General features: G+C 44.7%; 2 protein-coding genes across 2 annotated transcripts in view; one reads left to right on the top strand and one right to left on the bottom strand.

The window, feature by feature from the left end:
* The window catches only part of ERO1B (endoplasmic reticulum oxidoreductase 1 beta), a 95,625-nt gene extending 92,185 nt beyond the window's left edge, over positions 1-3,440 (top strand). Inside the window, exon 17 of the mRNA XM_049868684.1 lies at positions 3,362-3,440. Coding sequence (XP_049724641.1) covers positions 3,362-3,425 — 64 coding nt within the window. The 3' untranslated portion in view covers positions 3,426-3,440. The remainder of the gene's footprint in view (positions 1-3,361) is intronic.
* GPR137B (G protein-coupled receptor 137B) overlaps positions 1-21,227 on the bottom strand; it is a 65,270-nt gene that overhangs the window by 20,611 nt on the left and 23,432 nt on the right. The window contains 5 exon segments of the mRNA XM_049868686.1: positions 37-161; positions 2,546-2,674; positions 4,081-4,230; positions 6,577-6,799; positions 13,542-13,591. Of these exon segments, the coding sequence (XP_049724643.1) occupies positions 37-161; positions 2,546-2,674; positions 4,081-4,230; positions 6,577-6,799; positions 13,542-13,591 (677 nt within the window).

Here is a 21,227-nt window from a genome sequence, read left to right on the forward strand (position 1 = left end):
CTAATCATGCCTCTCTAACATGAGCTAGGGTCTTACCTTCCCTGAAGTCCCTGAGGGGCAATGTTCCAGGCAAGGTCATCATCACTGTCATATCTTCGAGGGTTGTCAAAGAAGTAAGATCTGGGACTGAATCCATGGCTGGGAACCATTCCAGGGTTAGTCTAGAAAGATAGTTACGTGCTCAGCACACTTCCCAGACACTTTGCCTCACACTAGACAAAGATAAGTAAGATCTCTTTCTTGCAGGAGACTTAAGATGATCGACTCATCTGCATGGAGGTGATACCTATTTGTAAGAGCTCAGCCCAAGTGTTCATTTCCATTATTTTTATGTTTATAAGAGACTTACATTTATCATTATGGATAAAATCTTTTATCAGAGTCTGGCTTGCTAAATATGCAACAATGAATCATCATTGTTTTAATCCCCTATAGAAAAGCCAGACGGTGCCTAAATTAGCCACACTAAGGTAAGGATAAGGATAGTCCCAAATTGGATATACAGCTATGTAATAATATGGACATTCAACATATTAAAAATGAGATAATAACGATGAAATCATTTTGTGAGAGTTTCTCATCCAGTTTTCATATCTTGCCTCTATAATCAATTCATCCCGTTTGAGCCCCCGCGCTAAGTCTACCTCTCAGAAAATTGCCAGTGACTGGCCTCAAGTAGATCCTACAGGTCACTGCTTACTTTCAGGATCATACCTACCCTGGAGCAAGAGAAGCTTCTTGGCCAGCAACTACCAAAAAAGTAAAATCCTCTATCAGGAATGATTTCAAATAAACACAAGAACAGAACGGTATTATATAAAATTATATAGAAGCCAAATATATATATTTATAAGCCAATTATATATACATTTTTTAATCCACCATTGGTTTGAAATCCTTGTATATATCACTGGTGGTCTATTTAAAAGTTAACCAGCAGAGTATGAGACTCCACATGTGAGTTCCTGCTTTTAGAAAATAATCTAGCCAAAATAAGAAACAAAGGGGAACTGACACAAAGTGGGATGCCTTAAAATTGGCTATTTTAAAGGTTCAAGAATGCTTATTAATTGGAGGGAGATTCTCAAACCTTGCAGTTAATTCGAATCCCTTGGGCTGCTTATTAAAAACGTAGATTCTTAGAACCTACCCCAGCGACTCTGATCTGGGCCTAAGCCAAGCGCCCTGTGGGTTCCGAGGCGGACGGTGAAAAGCCACACTGAGTATACAGTCTCTGAAGTTTGGCTGTAATGAAGCCAAGTGCAGAGACTTGTTTGTACCAACAGAACTATGAACACAGATGGTAGATAATATCGTAAAGGACATGTGCACTTCTAAGTCAATGACTATGAGCTACATTATAAATTTTCCCCCAAAACGGTATTAGACTGTTCTTTCTCCAATTACAAAAGTTATAGATAGTAATAGGAATTATTACCTGTTGCCGTCAAGTCGATTCTGACTCAAAGCCACCCGCCAGGACAGAGAAGAACTGCCCCGTAGGGTTTCCAAGGAGTACTTGGTGGATTTGAACTGGTGACCTTTTGGTTAGCACCTGTAGCTCTTAACCATTATGCCACCAGGGTTTCCAGGGATTATTATTAGGGGATTCCTATTAGGAATTTAGCTGCTTCTCCAAACCTTATGATGCCAGTAGAGCACAATATAGCAGAGTAATTAAAACCATGGATTCTGGAGCCAGACTGCCTTAGTTTGTGTCCTGGCTCTGTCTCTTGCTAGCCATGCAACCTTGAGCTTTAGTCTCCTCATTAAAAATAAGTATTAACAAGTTTCTAGATCTGAGTGTTACTGTGTAGATTAAATAATTAAAAAATGTACAATGCTTAGACATTGCCTATTATATATAAGCAGTGTATAATTGAAAGCTATTATTACCAAATTCCATATGTAACAATGGCATTAACTCTGGTGGTCTTGCTCAAGGATATTTCGTGTACATCAGTGCTTCATCAAGCCAAATCTGCCAACCCAAATTACCTACTAACGGTGCAAACGCAGTGGCGAATAAAACTGTGCTGGCGCCTTAGCACAAATCAAAGCAGCGGTACCAACTCTACTAGCAGTTACTGTGTTCCTCACCACCACGCACTTATGGTAGAAACCAAAAACAACCAGTTGTACATGGGTATAAGAACTGTGAATTATTTGTGGACTTTATCTATGGTTTCCTTACCACCCACACTTGAAGATTTGAGCCTTGACTTTTTGACTACTTGAGCCGTGATTTGCTTGGTTCAAATACTAGTGAGCCTATGTCAAGTTCATCACTTTTTCCCAGCCTTGAGATGCAACTTATTTTTGTTTCGTTTGTAAAATAAAGCTAAACAGAAAAATACATTTCACACCAAAGAGAATTAAGCCAAAAGAAACTTCTTGATAAAATAGACAAAGGGGATTTTAATATCATAACAGGATAGAAGAGAGACTTCTTTGTTAAAAGGCTAAAAAAGATTCTAATTTTATATTTCATGATAAGAATTAGGAGATATTTTCTGCAAATATAAATATGAATGGCTTTACTTACAAGGTCCTTTATAGGATTTCTAACTCGGAAGAAATAAACTACTAAGGTAGTAGGTAAAAGTTCCCACACAAACAGGACCACTCCAAATACAACATATCCGGCATCTCCCAGCTGATTCTTCAAATCTGCCTGTTAAAAAGAGAGGGGAGAGAGGGAGAGTCAGTAGGCCGAGGGCAGAGAAAATACATCTGATTTGATTCTATTTAGTGCGAACAGAGGAAAGTTCTAATATAGTGTAATTCCTTCTCCCCTAAAACATGCTTGTTACAATCAGGTAATAGTAATGGTCCAACCCCAGGTGGAGGGTTATTTACACCACAGAGGAGAGATGATTATCCTCCTCAAAATATTCAAAGAAACTCCCAGTCTGATGTTTTATCCCTTTACCTCCAAATATCTCCCTTATGTCCAAATGAAACCTCTCACTTAAGCTGATTTTCTTTCCTTCAAAAATCTATGAATAGCAAAAATGTTTTGTTGTGTCCTTCTAAATTCTTGAGAGTGGCATGTAACTGTTACCCCTCAACCTCATCCTAGGGACAAACATGTCAATTTTTAAACTTTCCTTCACATAGCCCATATCTGATTCTTTTACCCTTTGAAGTTTACTGCAGGCTAGCTTTTCTTGGAAGCTTCTACAAGGTAGGGAATAAGTCTGCTCATTTTCATATCCCCAGCACTTTGTACATGAGCCTTTGTGAGCGTGGGTGCCAGATGTTGTTTTGCTACCTTTGTTCATCTTCTTTATAAGTAACTTTGTTTATATTTAGAGTATTATAGAAATTATTTTTGTACCTTATGCTTAATTTTTTATAGATTATCCAACAAGGAAAACTCCAGGCCTGGATGGCTTTGCTGGCAAATTCTACCACACATTTAAGGAAGAAATTTCCTAGGAATTTATAGAATGCCTTTTTTCAAAAGTATCATATTGAGGCTACTGGTGAAATGAGCTTTTACTAAAATCCAAATACCGTCAGTCACCTTTTATCCAGATTTCCTTCAAATGCTGTTAGCATGCATACTCCATTAAAAAAAAAAATTCTCAGAACTTCATAGTGGTATGTATTTCCGAAATCGATTATCTTTGCAAATTTCACCCCTTAATAAAATCTTTATATGCAAGCACTTTAAAAAAAAAAAAAAATCTAAGTACTGCTTGAGAAGAGCTTCAGAGAGTGGGAATGGTGTGGAAAGGAGAAGCATTCACTTATATATGTGTGGCGTATGTATGCACGTGGTATATGTTGTGTGTGTGTGGTATTACTGTGTGTGTGGTGTGTGTGTGCATGGTGTGTGCACGTGGTGTGTGTGGGGGGGGTGTGTGTGGTTTGTGTGTGTCTCCTAGTTTTTTTGGACAACACGTGATTCCCATTTTACAGACGAGGACACAGATATCACAAAGGTCAGTGAGTGACCTCAGGTCACACAGCTATTCAGCAGCAGAAATAGAGCTGGCATCCCTCTGCAACATGGAACGTCGAAAAGCAAGTGGTCACTGTGCAGGTAGTACCCTCACTGGTGAACCCACCAACCTGGTCTGATACGTTGTACCAGTCGTAGTCAAAGGAATGGACATTCTTGTTCTGAGAAAATGATAAGATGAACAGGTTGTAGCAGGCTCGAGACGTATACAGCAGGATGACGGTCACACCAATGGCAGTGACTTGACACACGGAGGAGCCCTGGAACGGAAGGACCATGAGGGATGCGCCCATTCAGGGTCTAAGACAGCAGCCTCATTTCAGGCTCCGTTGGAGCCGGTAACCCCTCAGGGATCTCCGAGTCACTGCAGCCTTATCTGATCTTCTGTCAGAGCCCCCGCCTTCACTCCACTCCAAACCTCACCTCATTCTACACCCCTTCCTGCAGGCTCAAATTAGCTTCACAGAGACACTTCAAAACTTGGGGCTTTGGTTTTGAAAAAAAAGATGGTTTTTTTTTTTTTTTTTAAATCTGTAGCCATCACCGCTCAGCTTCAGAGTGGAACCCTCAGCTTATAAGCACAGCAAGCGAGCCAAGCGCCTGGGGCCTCTGGCTGCAGGGCAACAACTACAGTATAGCAGAGGGAATGGCAGCTGGGAGGGACATCTGTGCTGCTGAGCTGACTGGCTCTGGGCAGCAGGCACTTCCCCAAAGTTCTGAGACTTCTAGGCTGGGGATATAGGAGCACTGATGTGACTCAGGAGTCCCTGGGTGGTACAAACATTTAACTCGCTCAGCTGCTAATTGAAAGATTGGCTGGTGGTTCGAGTCCACCCAGAGATGCCTTGGAATAAAGGCCTGGTGATCTACTTCTGAAAAATCAGCCATTGAAGGCCCTACGAAGCACAGTTCTACTCTGACACACAGAGTTGCCTTGAGTCAGAATCCACTCAACAGCAACTGATTTGGATGTGACTCAGGACTTGGGATTACTTGGAAATCAGTGATTTATGCCCCAATTTCTGAAACTATCAATTTCCAAAGTCAGTTAATGACCACTACCTAGAAACAGACAGTTAATGTAACCAAAAGCTAAAACTGATTTTTGAGTTTTACATATGGAAGTCATTAACTAAATCTAAGATATTATTTTATTTTACCAGTAGTGCCCAATTATCTTGTTTGCCATATGGGTGATCTAAATGGTATCTTAACAGTCTACAATTTAACCCCTCCTGTTAAAACCACAGTTCTCTTTTTTTTTAAAGCCTTGAATAGCCCTCATATGGGAAACAATATAACGAAGAAAGGTAAGGTAAAATCAAGTCTAAAAGTTGTCAAAATGTATAAATGAAAAAACTACTCTGCCCCACTAACTTTAGGGATTCTGCAAGAGCTCAGCCAAATCACAGGATGCTCTGATTAAGGCTTTAATCTACTGAGCACTACTGAAGACACAACACTGCGGGAGATCAAGCTGTCCCATTATTCCTGCCACATGGCAAAGGCAGCGGAAAAGAACATGCCACGGGACACGCAGTCACCGCAGCTTAGAGAGGAGCCAGAGACACCACTCAGCCACTTCCCAAGTGAGAAAACCAAAGCCAGAGAGTCCAAGCAACTGTTGGGCCAGGGTCACATAGCAAGTTAGAACCCTAGACATCTGCTCCTCGACTTCCACAGCCCCCCCCCCCACCCCAGTCTCTCACTACGCTTCTGGGCTCAAGTGCAGAATTTGTCAATGAAGGAACAGCTGGGGGATCCAGCCAATGAAGAACACTTCAGTACCCAGTTCCAGACAACATATCTGCTCTTTTTTACAACGCTGGAGAAAGGGAAGGAGATAGATTCTAGGATGTGAGGCATAGCAGGGAAAAAGAGAACGGGCCAGGGGCTTCCCCCCAACACGTGTGGCTCCGTGTCTGTAAATGAAAATCAACATGGGAGGAATACTGTCTGGATCTCCAGGAGCGGTTCCCACCACTGAGAACGCTCTCTGGGGCACAGCCAATCACGGACTGAGTCTGAATCTCTGTAGCAGCACAACGAGGTGGCTGGGACCACAGGCCCTGGAGCCAGCCTGCCTCATCTCAATCCTGGCCCTGCCATCTACTAGCTGTATGAACCGGGGCAAGCTACTCGGTCTCCTTGTGCCTCAATTTCCTTATCTATAAAGTGGATGTAGTAATACCATCTACTGCTACAGGGTTGTAAAGATGAAGTAAGTTTATACATGTAAAGTGCTTATAAAAGTGCCTGAAAACATAGAAACATTAGATATATGTTTGCTCTTAATATCATTGGTACAACCAATTCCACAAGTCCTTTAAAATGTAGGTTAAATGGCTGCATCTATAAAGCAGAGATTTCACCCTCTGCAGCAATTCTGCACACATCAGTACACTTTACAGCATCTGGATGGGAACTCTTCTTGCACCCCAAGTTCAAGGAACTACATTCCTGTGTTGTAGCTCACAGCCACAATATGGCCAATCCTTCCTAGGCCATCAGGTGGGAAAGACGGCTCTTGTGTCCTCTTTCCAAACCAGAAAAGCACATTTAGGACCGACTTTAATGAAGGGAGCTTGATGACATTTCCACCCTACCTTAGACTCCAGGTAAATGTTGGCTAAAGACATCTTGGAAATTTTGTAGAGACAGAGTGAGAGAGAGACGGCACACAGCACGAAGAGTGTGTCATTGATGGCCACACGCACTGAGACAATGGCCTTCCTCTCCCAGGTCCCCGTCTTCACTAGCACCGCACAGGTCAAGTTCACCAGCAGGAACACGAGGCTGACAAAGAGCGACGCCAGGTAGAGCGGCAGTCTGGGAAGGATGAGAGGCATGTCAATCACCATTCCCTGCTTGTTCCTGCACATTAGAGGCAAATTGTGAGTTTTGGGTTAACTGCTGAAAGCAGACACAACCCAGTTAACAACCACTTAAGAGCTTGGGCTTCCAAGACAAACGATTCGTATTACAAACAGCCTATAAACTGTGACCTCAGCAAGGTGCTTACCTCTCTGTGCCTTAATTTCAGGTGTGTGAGGGGTTGTGAGGATTAAACGAGGCCACAGGAAGCACCCAATGAATGTTCATAATGAGCAGCTAAGAGCAGAGATCTGGCCTTGAATGTCCGCTCTGACAAGTCTGCACCATGGGAACCTGGGCAAAATGTAACCTCTTTAAGCCTCAGCTTCTTCATCTGAAAATAAGACTAAATAATACCTACGTTTGTGGGGATTAAGTGGGAGCATGTTCATAAAGCGTTTTAACCCCAAAAAGTCACCAGTGAAAGGGGAGTCCAGTTAGCACTCACTTTACCTGGGAACACTGTTTTACCTGATAAACGACTAAGCGGCTGCAGCAACTCGCCTGGGCTAAATGGATACAAACAGGCTGTTGATTGGCCATGTTTAACCTGCAGTTTCTCAGGGCTACAGAAAAGGGACCTTTGTAAGGTCTACATAAAGACTTTCTCAGGTCAGCAGCCTCAGGTGTCCCTTTGTAATTGTCCATGTTTTGTTTACTTCAGGAAGACATCATTCAGTAGGCATCCAAATAAGGAACAGCCTGGTCTGACTCCAAAGTAGACTTGGGTTGACTATGTTTGCATCTCACGTCTGAGAGCAGAAAACCATCAACTAAAAGTGGTTTTGAAGCTCGAAAGGGATGTTAATGTCTTCAACCATCATAGACAAGGGACATTGGAAACCCGGGAGAGAGAGAGAGAAAGAAAACTCCTGCTGGGCCTGGAGTACAAGGTGGGAGGCAGACAGGGACCAGGGAGGGAAAGGAAGGGTGAGAAAGAGAGTGCCCAGCTGCGGTTTTATTTCCTGCCCTCAGATGTCAGTGCGCTAATAAACCCCCACTCACTCAAGCTAATTTGAACAGGATCTCACGTCTAGCAATTAAATGTGCCCTGACTAAATTACCGCCCCCTGGCAAAGTCCCTCACACAATTTTGAGAACCCCAAAAACTGTGTGCCTGGCTCCTGCTCAACCTTCAGCTCAAACATCACCTCTTTAAAGAAGCCTTTCCTGGCCCTCCCCTCCCTCTCCCCAGACTGAGCTGGTTTCTCTGGTATCTCTGTCCTGGCCCCTGTACTTTAACTTCAGAGATTTGTCACAGTTTAGAGTAAAATACATGGACGATTACTTGCTCAATGCCTCCTTCTCCCTAGGCAGTAAATGCCATGAAGACAGGGACTATGTCTGTTTCATTATCCCCCCGAATCCATGTTGTACTTAGTAGGGACTCAATAAATATTTGTTTAAGAGGGAGGGGAGGGAGGGAAGAAGGAAAGAATCAACCCAGGTTAAGATGTACATTCTGAATCCAGAAAACATTGCATTACTGTCTAAACAAGGGCTATTGTTTGTAGACATTAATTCCTATTGTTGTTACTGTCCGTTGCCGCGGTGTTGGTGCTGACTCATGGTGACCTTACGTGTAACAGAATGAAATACTGCCTGGTCCTGCACTATCTTCATGCTCATTGTTATGTTCTGAGTCCATGGCTGTGGCGCCTTCCAACCCAGGGGGCTCATCTTCCAGCACTGTATCAGACATGGGTTGTGATCCATGGGTTTTCATTGGCTAATTTTTGGAAATAAGATTGCCAGGCCCTTCTTCCTGTCTGTCTTTATCTGGAAGCTCTGCTAAAACTTGTCCACCATAAGTGACCCTCCTGGTATTTGAAATATCGGTGGCATAGCTTCCAGCATCACAGCAACACGCAAGCCCCCATGGATGACAAACTGACAGACAGGTGGTGGTGAACTCCTACAAGCACTCTATGTCACAGCAGCTACAAGATCTCCTTTCTTGTGGGGTAACAACTTAAAATTAAGGAACTACATCTCTAAAGGCAGAGAGAAAACAACTGCAAGCACTTCATTCCACAGCCCTGTGCTTCCTCACCAGGCTGGTACAGAGACTCAGTGATGAAGAAGACAGAGCCTAGGCCCTCCAGCATCTCCGGGTGTTGGAAAGATGTATGCCGCATTAGAGGGAGGAACGCAGCGCACCAGACGAGCAGAGAAGAGTATAACAGGTAAAAGTCATAATTGGACAACAGAGCATGCTGTCTCTGGGGCTGGTGCGCTGTCTGTCAGGCCTGGAGCACAAGGAGGGAGGCAGACAGGGCCAAGAGACAAAACTGGAAATGGGAATGGGCCGCAGACACTGGGGGGCATGCCAAGTCATAAGCAAAGGAATGATAAGTGTGAGCATGGCTGACTTTAGAAGACGATCCAGGGGACATGGGCCAGATGAGGAAGACTGCAGTCAACACAGACCCTTTGAGAAGCAACTGGGACAGGTCTGGGAAGAAACTATGGCCCAAACCATAGGGTTGGGATCAACAGCTCATTTTAGCATGATGAGAGGAAACGCTAAAGGGGAAAAAAGCCAGTGAGGCCCAGCGACTGGGAGGCCACTTCTACTTGTGAGACCAGAGGGTCAGCGTGGCTATGGCAGAGCCAGAGTGATCACCTGAGTCTTCAGGCAGCCCCTTACATAGACACTCTCCCCAGTCAGCATCCAGACAGGAAGCACCTGGATTTGGGTGCTGCCAGCCTTTATGAAGGAGTCCCTAAGCAGTGCAGTTAACATGCTTAACTACTGACTGAAAGGTTGGCAGTTCAAGTCTACCCAGAGGCACCTCAGAAGAAAGGCCTGGCAATCTACTTCTGGAAAAATCAGCCACTGAAAACCCTGTGGAGCACAGTTCTACTCTGACATACATGGGGTCACCATGAGTCGGAGTTGACTCGATGGCAAGTGGTTTATCGTGAGGGGATAGTATTAGGATTATAAAGGTTGTTTTTACATTTCTCTTCCAGTATCTTAGAATTCTTAAAGAAAGAGAAAAGCAAGGCCTGGCTAATTATACTTCTCACTTCATTAAAAAAATGTGGAGGGAAAATAGTTGAAAATGTTTAAAATCAAAATACTCTCGAGCAATCCCATGCCCAGTGATCACACTTCCTAAGCCAAAAATATATTTTAAAAATATACTGGGAAAGACAATATCAACCCCAGCAAAACTCAGGGCTACCTAATGTGCTGGTAAAAAGGAAATTTAAGTGAAAAATAAAGTGGTTCTTGGTTGGCTTGAGTATAAATTATGTTCAAAACACAGAATTGCTATAGGAATAGCTTGGGGTCGGATGCTGCAGCAGTTCTAGACTAATGGCTTATGTTTCATTTCAAATGAATCGTAATTAAATTAGGGAAGCCAGCCTATTTAAAAGACAACATATCAAAGCATCTCAAGGGATAAATCATTGCCTGAAATGCCTAATGCCATCTGGCTTAGGAGAGATGGGGAGTTCAACAGACAAGATTAAGGGTATGCCTGAACATGAGTAACTCCTAGGATTTCTTTACACTTGGCAACGAAATTATTAGATCTGGCGCTTCTCCCATTGAAACTTCATCCTCAGGTTTCAAGACACTCTCCACCATCTCTGGCTCAAATATCTCACTCCCAACACTGGGATCCAACTATATTTCTCCCCTTCTCCTCCCTTCATCTCTGTAAATTCCCTCCCCGTGAAGCAGTCATACACATTGTGATCGTTAAGGTTGTGTGTCCACTTGGCTGGGCCATGACTCTCAGTGGTTTGGCAGTTACATAATGATGCAGTTTGGCAGTTATGTAATGATGTAGTTATCCTCCATTTTGTGATATCATGTAATCACCTCCATTGTGTGTGCTCGCTTCTGTGTCTAATCTGCTCCTTTTATAACTCTGAAGTGTTTAGTTTTAGGACACATCCCACACTAATCTGGCTTCATTAACCTAACGTTAGATTGCATTATGGAAAGTAATTACATTTCATTACATTACATCCACAAGTATAGGTGTTAGGATTCCAACACATTTTTGCGGGGGGGCGGGGGGCGTGAGGCGGAGACACAACTCAATCCATAACACCCAGCCTCAACCCACCAGTTCCAAGATAAAATGAGCTCCGTGATCCAATCAGAATACTCTTCCTCCACCCAGTCTTCACTCATTCTTTGCTCCCAGCTTCCCAATCCCGACAGCTGATCTGTGGTTCTTGTCAAGGGGGTGGACACAAGGACTGAGGCAGAGGAAAGGCTAGCTATTTTGTCATCGCGGGGGAGAGAGAAAATCATCTGCTTGAACTTTAAATTGTCCTCCTTGGGACCAACAGCATGTGATGGATGCTGAAGTTCCAGTTGAATAATACCCTGGAGGAAACAGGAATTAACACTCCCTCCCAAAACATACAGAGTCCCTAACCCATTGCCCTCCAGTCGATTCCAACTCACAGCGACCTTATAGGACAGACAGAGTAGAACTGCCTCATAGGGTTTCCAAGGAGTGGCTGGTAGATAAGAACTGCCAACCTTTTGGTTAGCAGCTGAATGCTTAACAGGTGTGCCGGTGCCAATGGTAAGTGCTCAGCTGCTAACCAAAAGGTTGGTGGTTCGAACCTACCCAGAGGTACCTCGGAAGAAAGCCCTGGCAAACTACTTCCAAAAGGTCACAGCCATTAAAAACCCTACGAAGCATAGCTCTACTCTGACACATTAGGTCAGAATTGACTCGAAGGCAATTGGTCTGGTCTGACCTGGTCCCCCAAAAAGTAGTGCAGGGAAACAGCATGATCAGGTGAAAAACAAACATGGGGCTCTGCATTACTTGTATCCTGACCCAAACACTGTCACAAGTTCTGACCGTCAAAGAAACTGTCTCAACTTTAGTTTCTTGGATATGAAATTGAGATTAAAATATACCCTTTCAATTTAGAAAAAAAATTTTTACATTAATTTAGGATTATGTGTATATAAATAAAATATAATATGTATGTATTTCTACATATGATAAGGTAATTTTTGACCCAAGAAGGTAACTGGAACGTAGCCTCTGCAGAGATGGTTGCCTGTGGCAGCAGAGACCCCAGGACCTTGGCTCATGCTGCCCTGTGCCCCTTCTGGAGGCATTTCCTCCCTTTCTCCCTCTTGCCAAATGTGACAATTCTCTAAGCTTCACCTTTGGGGAGTCACAGACATCTCCGAAAATTTAGGGGAGGCTATGGACCCTCTCCAAAGGAAAAACATGGGTATCCACCTCTTCACATACAATTTAACATATAATTTAAGGGGTCCCCTTCTAGAATCTCCTATACACCCCAGCACGAGCCTCTCTTCCGCAAAGTTCTCACGATGCCCACAGCCCACAGGGGCCCACAGTAGGGACTGTTCATGCTGTTGAAAGCCTTCCTGTGCAGCTTTGCCCTACTCTGCGAGTTTGTGTTCTGTAGGACATCTTTTCAAGTACAGTGTGTACTTTTCAAGACCACAGACTACATTTTTGCTTCACAGTGCCTGAGTACTAAACAGTCAAAAATATATTTGCTGGTTGGATACTCAATAAACATCTGCATAGCAAGTTATTAAATATACCACGGATTACCAGAAAAATTAACAAATCAGTCTTTGAAGGAATAAGCCCAACATGCCTCTTAAAAGCAAGGATGGCAAGACTTCAGCTTGCTTACTTTGGACACATCAGGAAAGACCAACCGCTAGCAAAGGACATCATGTTTGGTAGAGGGTCAGCGAAAACAGGGGAAACCGTCAGTGAGATGGATTGACACGACAGCTGAAACAACGGGCTCACACGTGCCAACGATCATAAGATAGTGCAGGACCAGGCACTTTTCCAGTTTGCTGTACATGGGGTCACCGTGAATCAGAGCTGACCCACCGGCAACTAACAACAACAGGAAGCTGTATGGTAACTCTCTGTAGCGAAACCTGTAACTGTACAGTGGACTATGGTGTGCAGGAAAACAAAGAACCTAACAGCAGCCTGCAAGTGTAAACAAGCTGGGTCAGGCAAGCTGGTGGGAGGGCAGGGCTGGGGGGACAACAAGGCCCTCCTGGCCGTGGCCTGGGGTCCTGCCACCTGCCTGAACACCCAGAGGGTAGGGTGCGGAGGGGAGGAACACTGTGGTCACACACTGACGTTTTCAGGGAATGCTTTTTCCTTCTGCGAATCACCAGTTGCCACCAAGTCTGTTGAAACTCACAGCAACACCACGCGTGCCAGAGCAGAACTGTGCTCCACAGTGTTTTCAATGGCTGGTTTTTCAGAAGCAGATTACCAGGTCTTTCTTCTAAGGCACCTCTGGGTGGAGTCAAACTTCCAACATTTCGGTTAGCAGCTGAGTGGGTTAACTGTTGGTACCACCCACCATTCTGTGAAGGGCTCTTTATTTCCTAAGTGCCCCAGAGCGGTTTATGTGTAACCCACATCTATTTTACTCCAGCCTACTTCCTCCTGGCTCTGGAAGGTACAGGGCTGTTGTGGCTGAACAAGGCAACAGTCAAATATGTTGCAAGACGGAATAAGTAATGATTAAAGGAGCTGACTCTTCTGTGTAATGGATATGACACTGTGGTCAAACACTTCCCAGCAGGGCTGTTCCAGGCAATGGCCAGCTCTGGAGAAGTCACGTGCTCTAACAGGGTAATGTGTGACCATTTTCACCATCTACCACAGGGACAAATGCCCAGGGTACTTACCGGTATTTGAGTAATTCTGGGGAATATTTTGACTTTGCTTTGAAAATCACCTGCAACGACAGAAAAACATTGTAGGTTGACTCTACAGTATGCTGACACCAACAGACATATGTCATCACTTGGAATTCCCCTCTCCCTTTATACACGGGCACCCGGTCCGTTTTCTGAAGTTGAAAGGACCACATTTTGTGAGAAGGTATATCAGGCTAAATATTTTTTACATTGTACACACAATTTCAAAAGTAAAGGTATTACTGGTCTACTACTACCACGGACTTCTCTTATTTTAAGATCCTTTTTTGAGCTGTTACATCCCCTAGAGATGAACGGCCTGCCCTCATACTTTCATAGAATTCTCACTGGCACCAAATTAGTGTTGTTTGAACTTAAGTGTTCATGTGCTCATCTACCCAGGCCTCAAACTTTGCAGCGCACTTAAAATATCAAATGTACTTTGGGCTATAGAAATATCAAGTTTGAGTGTGTTCTACAGGAGAGATGTTGCGTGTTGGAATTCCTCAAGGTCTCTAGAAGCCTGCACAATTGCTAAATGCCCACGCGCTGTGGGGCTGGACAGCCTGGTGGAGACTCTGAGGTCAGGAAGGCAGACAGAGAGTAGGTGTTAACTCAATCCCAACCCCAACAGAGTGGCCGTGGCTGCTACTGCCACAGTGTGTGGACGGAGATTCAGGGCCGAGTGCGGGCTCAGTGTGACATGCCATGATGGATCACTGGGGCTCTGTGGGCTGCCGGGGAGGAGGGGAGGGGACCTAGCTCATGCGGCCATATGCTATGGGACAAGCTGTGACCTGTGGGGACACAAGATGGGGTAGATATTGTTGCCCCTCATCTGCAGTGGAAGCAGTGAGAGATTTGTTTCCTTGAGACATATTTGAAAGTAACCCCAAGAAAGCCTTTGGCAGGTCTCAAATGCCTGGCAACACGTGCAGATGAAAACGTCACATGAGGAGGAAATCAAGATGGTGAATCTACGGGCCAGCTTCCAGAATACACATGCAATGGGAAAAGCCATTTTTCTTTGGGAACCGTTTAAAAGACATTCTTCTGACAACTTTCAGTAGTAGTTCTCAGACTTACCAGTGCCCAAGAATCACCTGGGAGCTTGTTAAAAATGCAAATCCAGGGCCCCACCTTCTGAGGATGGAGCCTAGGAATTTGCATTTTAATAAGCTCGCATATGATTCTAATAGGGCAAGCCCAAGGACTACTTCTTGAAAAATACTGATCTAAAGAAAATGAAATGACCTGACCTAATATTCTTGAATCACTTTGTAGTCACTTATTTAATACACACTTTAAAATAAATAAATAAATAAATAAGTGGTCACAAAAATCACATGGCACCAAAGAATCAGCTTATGGTGCTAAGAACAGAGATCAGAGGAAGGCATGAATTCACAGGCAGCCCCCTTTTTCAAACTTCTAATGCTCTGTTGGCTGCACAGGACTCTAACTCCATATCTGGAGGACATACAGGTGTTTCTACAGAGTTTAAAATACTAAGCACTTTTTTTTTAACCTCTCTTAGAGCTTCACAAGTAAGTCTTATGAACCATGAAAGAATTATTCGATTTCTTACATGACTTTTGTCTCTGTCCTAAATCCTTATGAAGTGGGTGAGAGGAGGGGGATTACAGCATAAATAAATTAAAATGACTGGTAACAGCACCGTAGTTGGCGTGGGTACAGTGGTCCTGATTTAATGGAGTCCTAGATCAGCTCTACCTGACAACGACCGATCATGGAATTTTAAGCAAGTCACATCACCTTTGGTATTTCTTCTGCAACCCGGCAAGCAGAGGTAAAATTACAAAACCACCTCTCATAGGAAAATGGGATAGATTGATACATGATTCCAAAGTGCTGATATAATATGGATTCATGCCATATACAAAAATGCTCTTGTATTAAGTAGTACTTGGGAATCTTCCTCTTGATAACCACAGATGTCAAAGTAAGGGGAAGAAATTGCAATATGAAAAAGTTTTGAACTTGTCGAAAAATATGCAAATTTTGTTTTAATATTTTGTCATACATTTTACCTACCACTTATTCTGTAGTAGGTCATTTCAGTTCAGCTCACCCAGCTTGCATGGCACTGCCCTGGCACCATTCACAGTGCACTCAAGGTGAACGGCAGAACCACCCCGCCTGGGCACAACTAGGTTGCTCCATTCCTATGTAATAGCTCTGTGCAAGTGTTGTCAGGAATGTGGAAGAAATACGGGACCAATCCTGCCCTCAAGGGCTTATAGTCCTATTGGAGAGGTAAGACTGACATCTGGAACTATAAGAGAAGAAGCAACCAGAAACGTCAGAGCGTAAGTAGCTGATTTGCAAGGCATGGATTCAGCCACGTGGTGGGCATGTCAGCTGGTCTCGTCCCTTGGCCACATGCTGCCCACCTTGCACATGGAGCTCCTGGTTACAAACAGACCACATGAGAGAGTACAGAACGATCAATTCACTCCTGTTGTTGTTAGCTGCCACTGAGTCGCCCCAACTCACAGTGACCCCATGTACAACGGAGCAAGACACTGCTTAGTCCTGCACCATTTTCACTTTGCCATGTTTGAGTCCATCAGACAATATTCTGTTGTGATCCGTACGGTTTTCATTGACTAATTTACGGAAGTAGTGCACCAAGCCTTTCTTCCTAGTCTGTCTTATTCTGGAAGCTCTGCTGTAACCTGCCCGCCACAGGTGAGCCTGCTGGTATTTGAAATACCAGTGTCATAGCTTCTAGCATCACAGCAACACACAAGCCACCACAGTACCATATTGACAGTGGTGCACTGCACTTGAAGTGATGGATTTGGCCACCTAAAGTCTTCCTAATGAGTGTCCCAGGGAATGTGGTCTGGGAAACACTGTCCCATGGGAATAAGCATGGATGGACTGTTCACTGCAGCCTTAATAATAGTCATCATCGTATTTATAACAACTAATTGTTATTATTATGAAAAATGAGAAGCAACAACGTTAAAATGATGCTCAGCCTTTACCCCAGCAAGCACAGACACAAGTGGAAAGATGTAGTGAGCACGAGGGGGAGCCCTGGGGAGATCTGTTCTGGCCCCAAAGGGGAACTTGAATCCCACTCGGTAGAATGGCTTACACGATAAAAGGCGGGACTAACTTAACAAAACCCAAACTCATTTCATCATTACGTCTACATCCCTGCCTGGAGGAGAAAGAGTAATCACCAGAAAAAAGGCACAGTCTGATATGAAATAAATCATCTTGATCTTCTCTTAAGCTGAAAGCAAACGTGATGACAACGTCAAAATAAAAGCCTGCACCATGATTTTTTAAAGCTCTATCCACTCTTTATAAAGTGTGGCAATTGTATGTCTTGAATTTAACTGGGCCTATTCACGCCGTGCTTAGAAACGTGCTCCCTTAATCCTGAAAGTTAAGCCTTAAGTTCCTTAAAGTTGTATTGAAGCTCCTGACATTTTCAACTTCAATATAAAAATATATTTATTATATTATTTTAGTACAGCTTTTACTCTCATAAATTAAAGGGCATAAATGTCTAGACCAAGTTTTCAAAAAAAAAAAAAAAATCACCCCAAGCTCTCCCACTCACCCCGCCCCCACTCCTGTCTGGTGTTCTGAGAGATGTCATTAAAGATTGATAGGCCCTGAGCTATGGCTAAGCCTCCGGGGTCATTTCTGCTCCCTGGCCAGGCTGAGCACTCTTATCCTGCCACCCATCTCCACCGTCTGCATTTGCTCCAAGTGACCTCGGCAGGACCAAGAGTGAGAGCAGGGGGAGGCAGGAGGAGACCCTGGCTCCTGGAGGGGAGGAAGCAAAGACTGATATAATATCTATTACCTTTAATATTTTATAGTGCCATTGACACCGTGGGCACTCCTTGCTCAGTGCAAAACTAGACCTACAAAAATAACAACAAAGGAAGACTACGCACCTAGACAACAAATAGGGCCGGATATAACCGCGAAGTACCCTGACATTCAGGTGCAGGGGTCAGGTAGGTTCACTTGGCAATAAGCTCCAACTATGCAGACACTCGGAAGGACTCAGGATTGTGGGAAATGAGGAAAACAGATCCCTGACGTCAAGAAACTCACAAACCTGTCCATAAATAAGCACCAGGCAGGCTGAGGAAGGGGAGGCATGAAGTGGTTTTTGAAAAGAGTAAACACAACTAGAAATTCCATCTGTGCTTTAAGAAAGAGGGGTTGGGGACCTGGAACAAAAGGCCAGGACTATGTGTTGCCAGGAGTCCCTGGACGGTGGAAATGATTAACACATTCAGCTGCTAACCAAAAGGGTAGAGGTTCGAGTCCACCCAGAGGTGCCTCAGAAGAAAAGCCTAACGATCATCTAAAGTAAGCTATCGAAAACCCTACAGAGCACAGTTCTTCTCTGACACACATGGGTGACCATGAGTCAGAGCTGACTTGATGGCAAGTGGTTACTGGTAGGCATTGGCAGAGGAAGTGAAAACAAAAGGGTATGTTTAAAGGCTATGGAAGTGAAAAAAAGAGTCCTAGGCACTGACTGGCTGTGGGAAGCAAAACAGGAGAAACGGGCTACTTCTGAGCAGCCATTTTCAACCTTAAATAAAATCGTCCTCATGAAATCTAACTCAGAACCCAAAAACCAAACCCACTGCCCTCAAGTCGATTCCAACTCATCATGATCCTATAGGACAGAGTAGAACTGCCCCAGAGGGTTTCCAAGGCTGTCATCTTTACAGAAGCAGACTGCTACATTCTTTCTCCTGTGGAAGGCTAGTGGGTTCAAACTGCCAAGCTTTCGGTTAGCAGGCGGGCGTTTAACACTGCACCACCAGGGCTTCCCCTACCAAATAAAATAGAGAACACAGATCAATGGAAATTATATTACTTTAATACAGCTTTTGCTCTCATAAATTAAAGGGCATAAATGTCTAGACCATGTTTTCAAAAAAAACAAGCTCTCCCAACCACCCCACCCCACTTCTGTCTAGTGGAAGCCAGGTGGAGGAGGGGTGGTCCCTTATTCTCTCTTCCCATCCCTTCCCTACTCTCTCTGTGACCATCGTCAGAGCACAGGTGGGAAACAGTGGTTGGATAGTTTTGGAGCACGTACCTGGATGGTTGAGGTCTCAAAGAAAGTACTCGCGGTGGGGGTGGGGGCAAGTCAGGGGTGTCAGGGCTGCCCTTGGCTTTGGCCAGCAGGAAGTCTCTGGGTCCCTTGGCGATAGCCCTGCATGGGGAGGAAGTGGCAAACAGTGGACTGCAAGACAGGGGGAAGTGGGAAGATGAGTCACTTTTAGGGCACATCTTTTAAAATGTGAGGTTGTAACATGAAAGAGGGAGATTATTCAAGGGTGCTAGGACCTTGTTTTTAAGATTAGAAGACCCAAGCACGTCTGTGGGCGAACAAGGAGTTGAGGCCAGAGAACTGCAAAAGGGAGGTGAAGGAGGAGGAGCACCAAGGCTAGATGGGGAAACCGAGGCAGCACGGAGGGAGGCAGAAGGGGTGTCATGGGGACAGCAGTGGAAGAAATGCCACCTGCCCAGAGACGGGCTGATGGGGAAGCTTGGGAGGTTCCATTAGCTTTTTGAGGGAATTTGATCAGGAAATGAGCAAGGAATAGAAAGAAGGTCCAACTTTAATCCAGAGCCTCCGGTCTGTAAAAGCACTGTAAGAGCTAGAAGTATTTCTGGACCCTCACTTCTATTCTGTTGATCTGCATGTCTATCCAAGACTTTCACCGTAGTCCCCACAGTCATAAAAGGGACAGGAGACAGGAGAGAAGCAGCTTGTGCATTTTCTGTGTATAAGGACGGAGAAGGTGGCGGTGGAGATAAGCAGTGCTTTCACCAGGAAGTCTGAAATCTCATCATCTCACAGACATAAAGCATTTTTCCCCAATAGCAAGTTCCTTTTGGCTTTAGGGTCCTTTCTACTGCTTTAAAAATGACTACCTGGAAGTCAGGGAGTCCGTGAGTGGCGCAGTTCATGCACTGGGCTGCTAACCAAAAGGATGGAGTTTCAAGTCGCCCAGAGTTCCCTCGGAAGAAAAGCCTGGAAATCCACATCCCAAAAAACAAGCACAGTTCTATTCTGACACACATAGGGTTGCCATGAATCAGGGTCGACTAGGTGGCAATCTTTTTTTTTTTTTCTTTAACCTAGAAGTAATGCCAGTATCAAGAAAGCTAGATGAGTTTTCTGAAGGTCTAATTCAGGGTTTGGGGGTTATTCTGTGAGTGAGCTTAGTGTCCCTAATTATTTTTTTAAGATTTAGTTCAGGATCAGCATGAGATGAAGAAACCCTAGTGGCACAATGGTTAAGTGCTTAGCTGCTAACCAAAACAGCGGTGATTCAAACTCACCCAGCAGCCCTGCAGAAGAAAAAAACCTGGTGATCTGCTCCCATCAAGATTACACCCTAGAAAACCCTACGGGGCAGTTCTACTCTGTCCCGTAGGGTGGCTATGCATTGGAACGGACTTGACAGCACACAATAACAGGTGATGAAGCTGGAAGATGTCCCCCAGGGTGGTGTGGGCATATGGGAGGGCATTTGTTTCCCAGCTCTGCTGTCTCTCCTGAAGTGGCCCAAGGTCTCCTCTGCCCTGTGTGGGCGAGCCTCATGCCCTCTCAGTGACCCCCGAGCCCTCACATCCCCCTTTACAATGACGCAGGAGGGCCCCAGGATCTATGACGTACTTGTCTCAATAGAAGCAGAAATGCTTCAGAAGCAGCTCCTGAACTCTGCCTCCCCCCTTAATAAATTACAGTCTGTTAACCTGTCACCCCGTTGGTTCCCACCCTTTGAACTCCTTCCTGCCCTTTTTTTTTTTTTTTTTTTCTCTGTTAGCTCAAGTTGCCACTGCTGTTTTAGAATCGCTCTTTACCTAATGTCAAGCTGGCTGCTTCGGCAGAAACACCCCATGCCATTCTTCGTGGGTATGACAGTGTCCCTTGTTCACTCAGAGAAGCTAAACAGAAGTGACCTCTGCGTCACTAGAGGCAGTGTCTGCAGTGACTAAAGGCAACACTATGCTTCTAAACTTTTCCGTATTCAAAATCTCTCTATGTGGCCATTCTGTTTATAAGTCTCCCATGAAACACGGCCCATGTCCCGACTCCACTTCTGTGCCCCACTCCCTGAAATGTGGCCCCAAGGACACAGTCAGAGCAGACAATTCACAATTCCCCACCTTCACAGCTTCGGGTCCCCAGGCCCAGGCTGGACCCTCAACTTCAGATGCCCGAGGATCCCTGCGGAGCTGCAAGGTGTGCTGTCCCTAGGTGACGCTGTCCCTAGGTGTGCCCAGCCCAAAAGGGAGTCTACAGACACCAGCATGCTCATACTCACACCACTGCTCAAACATACGGAGGTGTATGAGGAACCAAATGCAAGTTCAGTTCAAAATGCTCTGCATTTATAGTAGGTTTTTAGCTTTTTATGATCAAATATTTCACATAAACACAAAGAAATAACCTAGCAAATGCTCACGCACCCACGACACGGCTCAGGCAGCTCTACACACTCTGCCACGTTTGCTCCACTTTAGTTTTGCTCTGAATAAACAGAAGTGACACATTTGAAGCTCTCCCTCCACACAGCCCTCCTGGTTCCAGGCCCTCCCCGCTCCCCAGAGGTAACCACAATGTGAACGTGGTGAGCTGGTGTT

Source organism: Elephas maximus, chromosome 24 (assembly GCF_024166365.1).
Source record: "Elephas maximus indicus isolate mEleMax1 chromosome 24, mEleMax1 primary haplotype, whole genome shotgun sequence".
NCBI lineage: Eukaryota > Metazoa > Chordata > Mammalia > Proboscidea > Elephantidae > Elephas > Elephas maximus.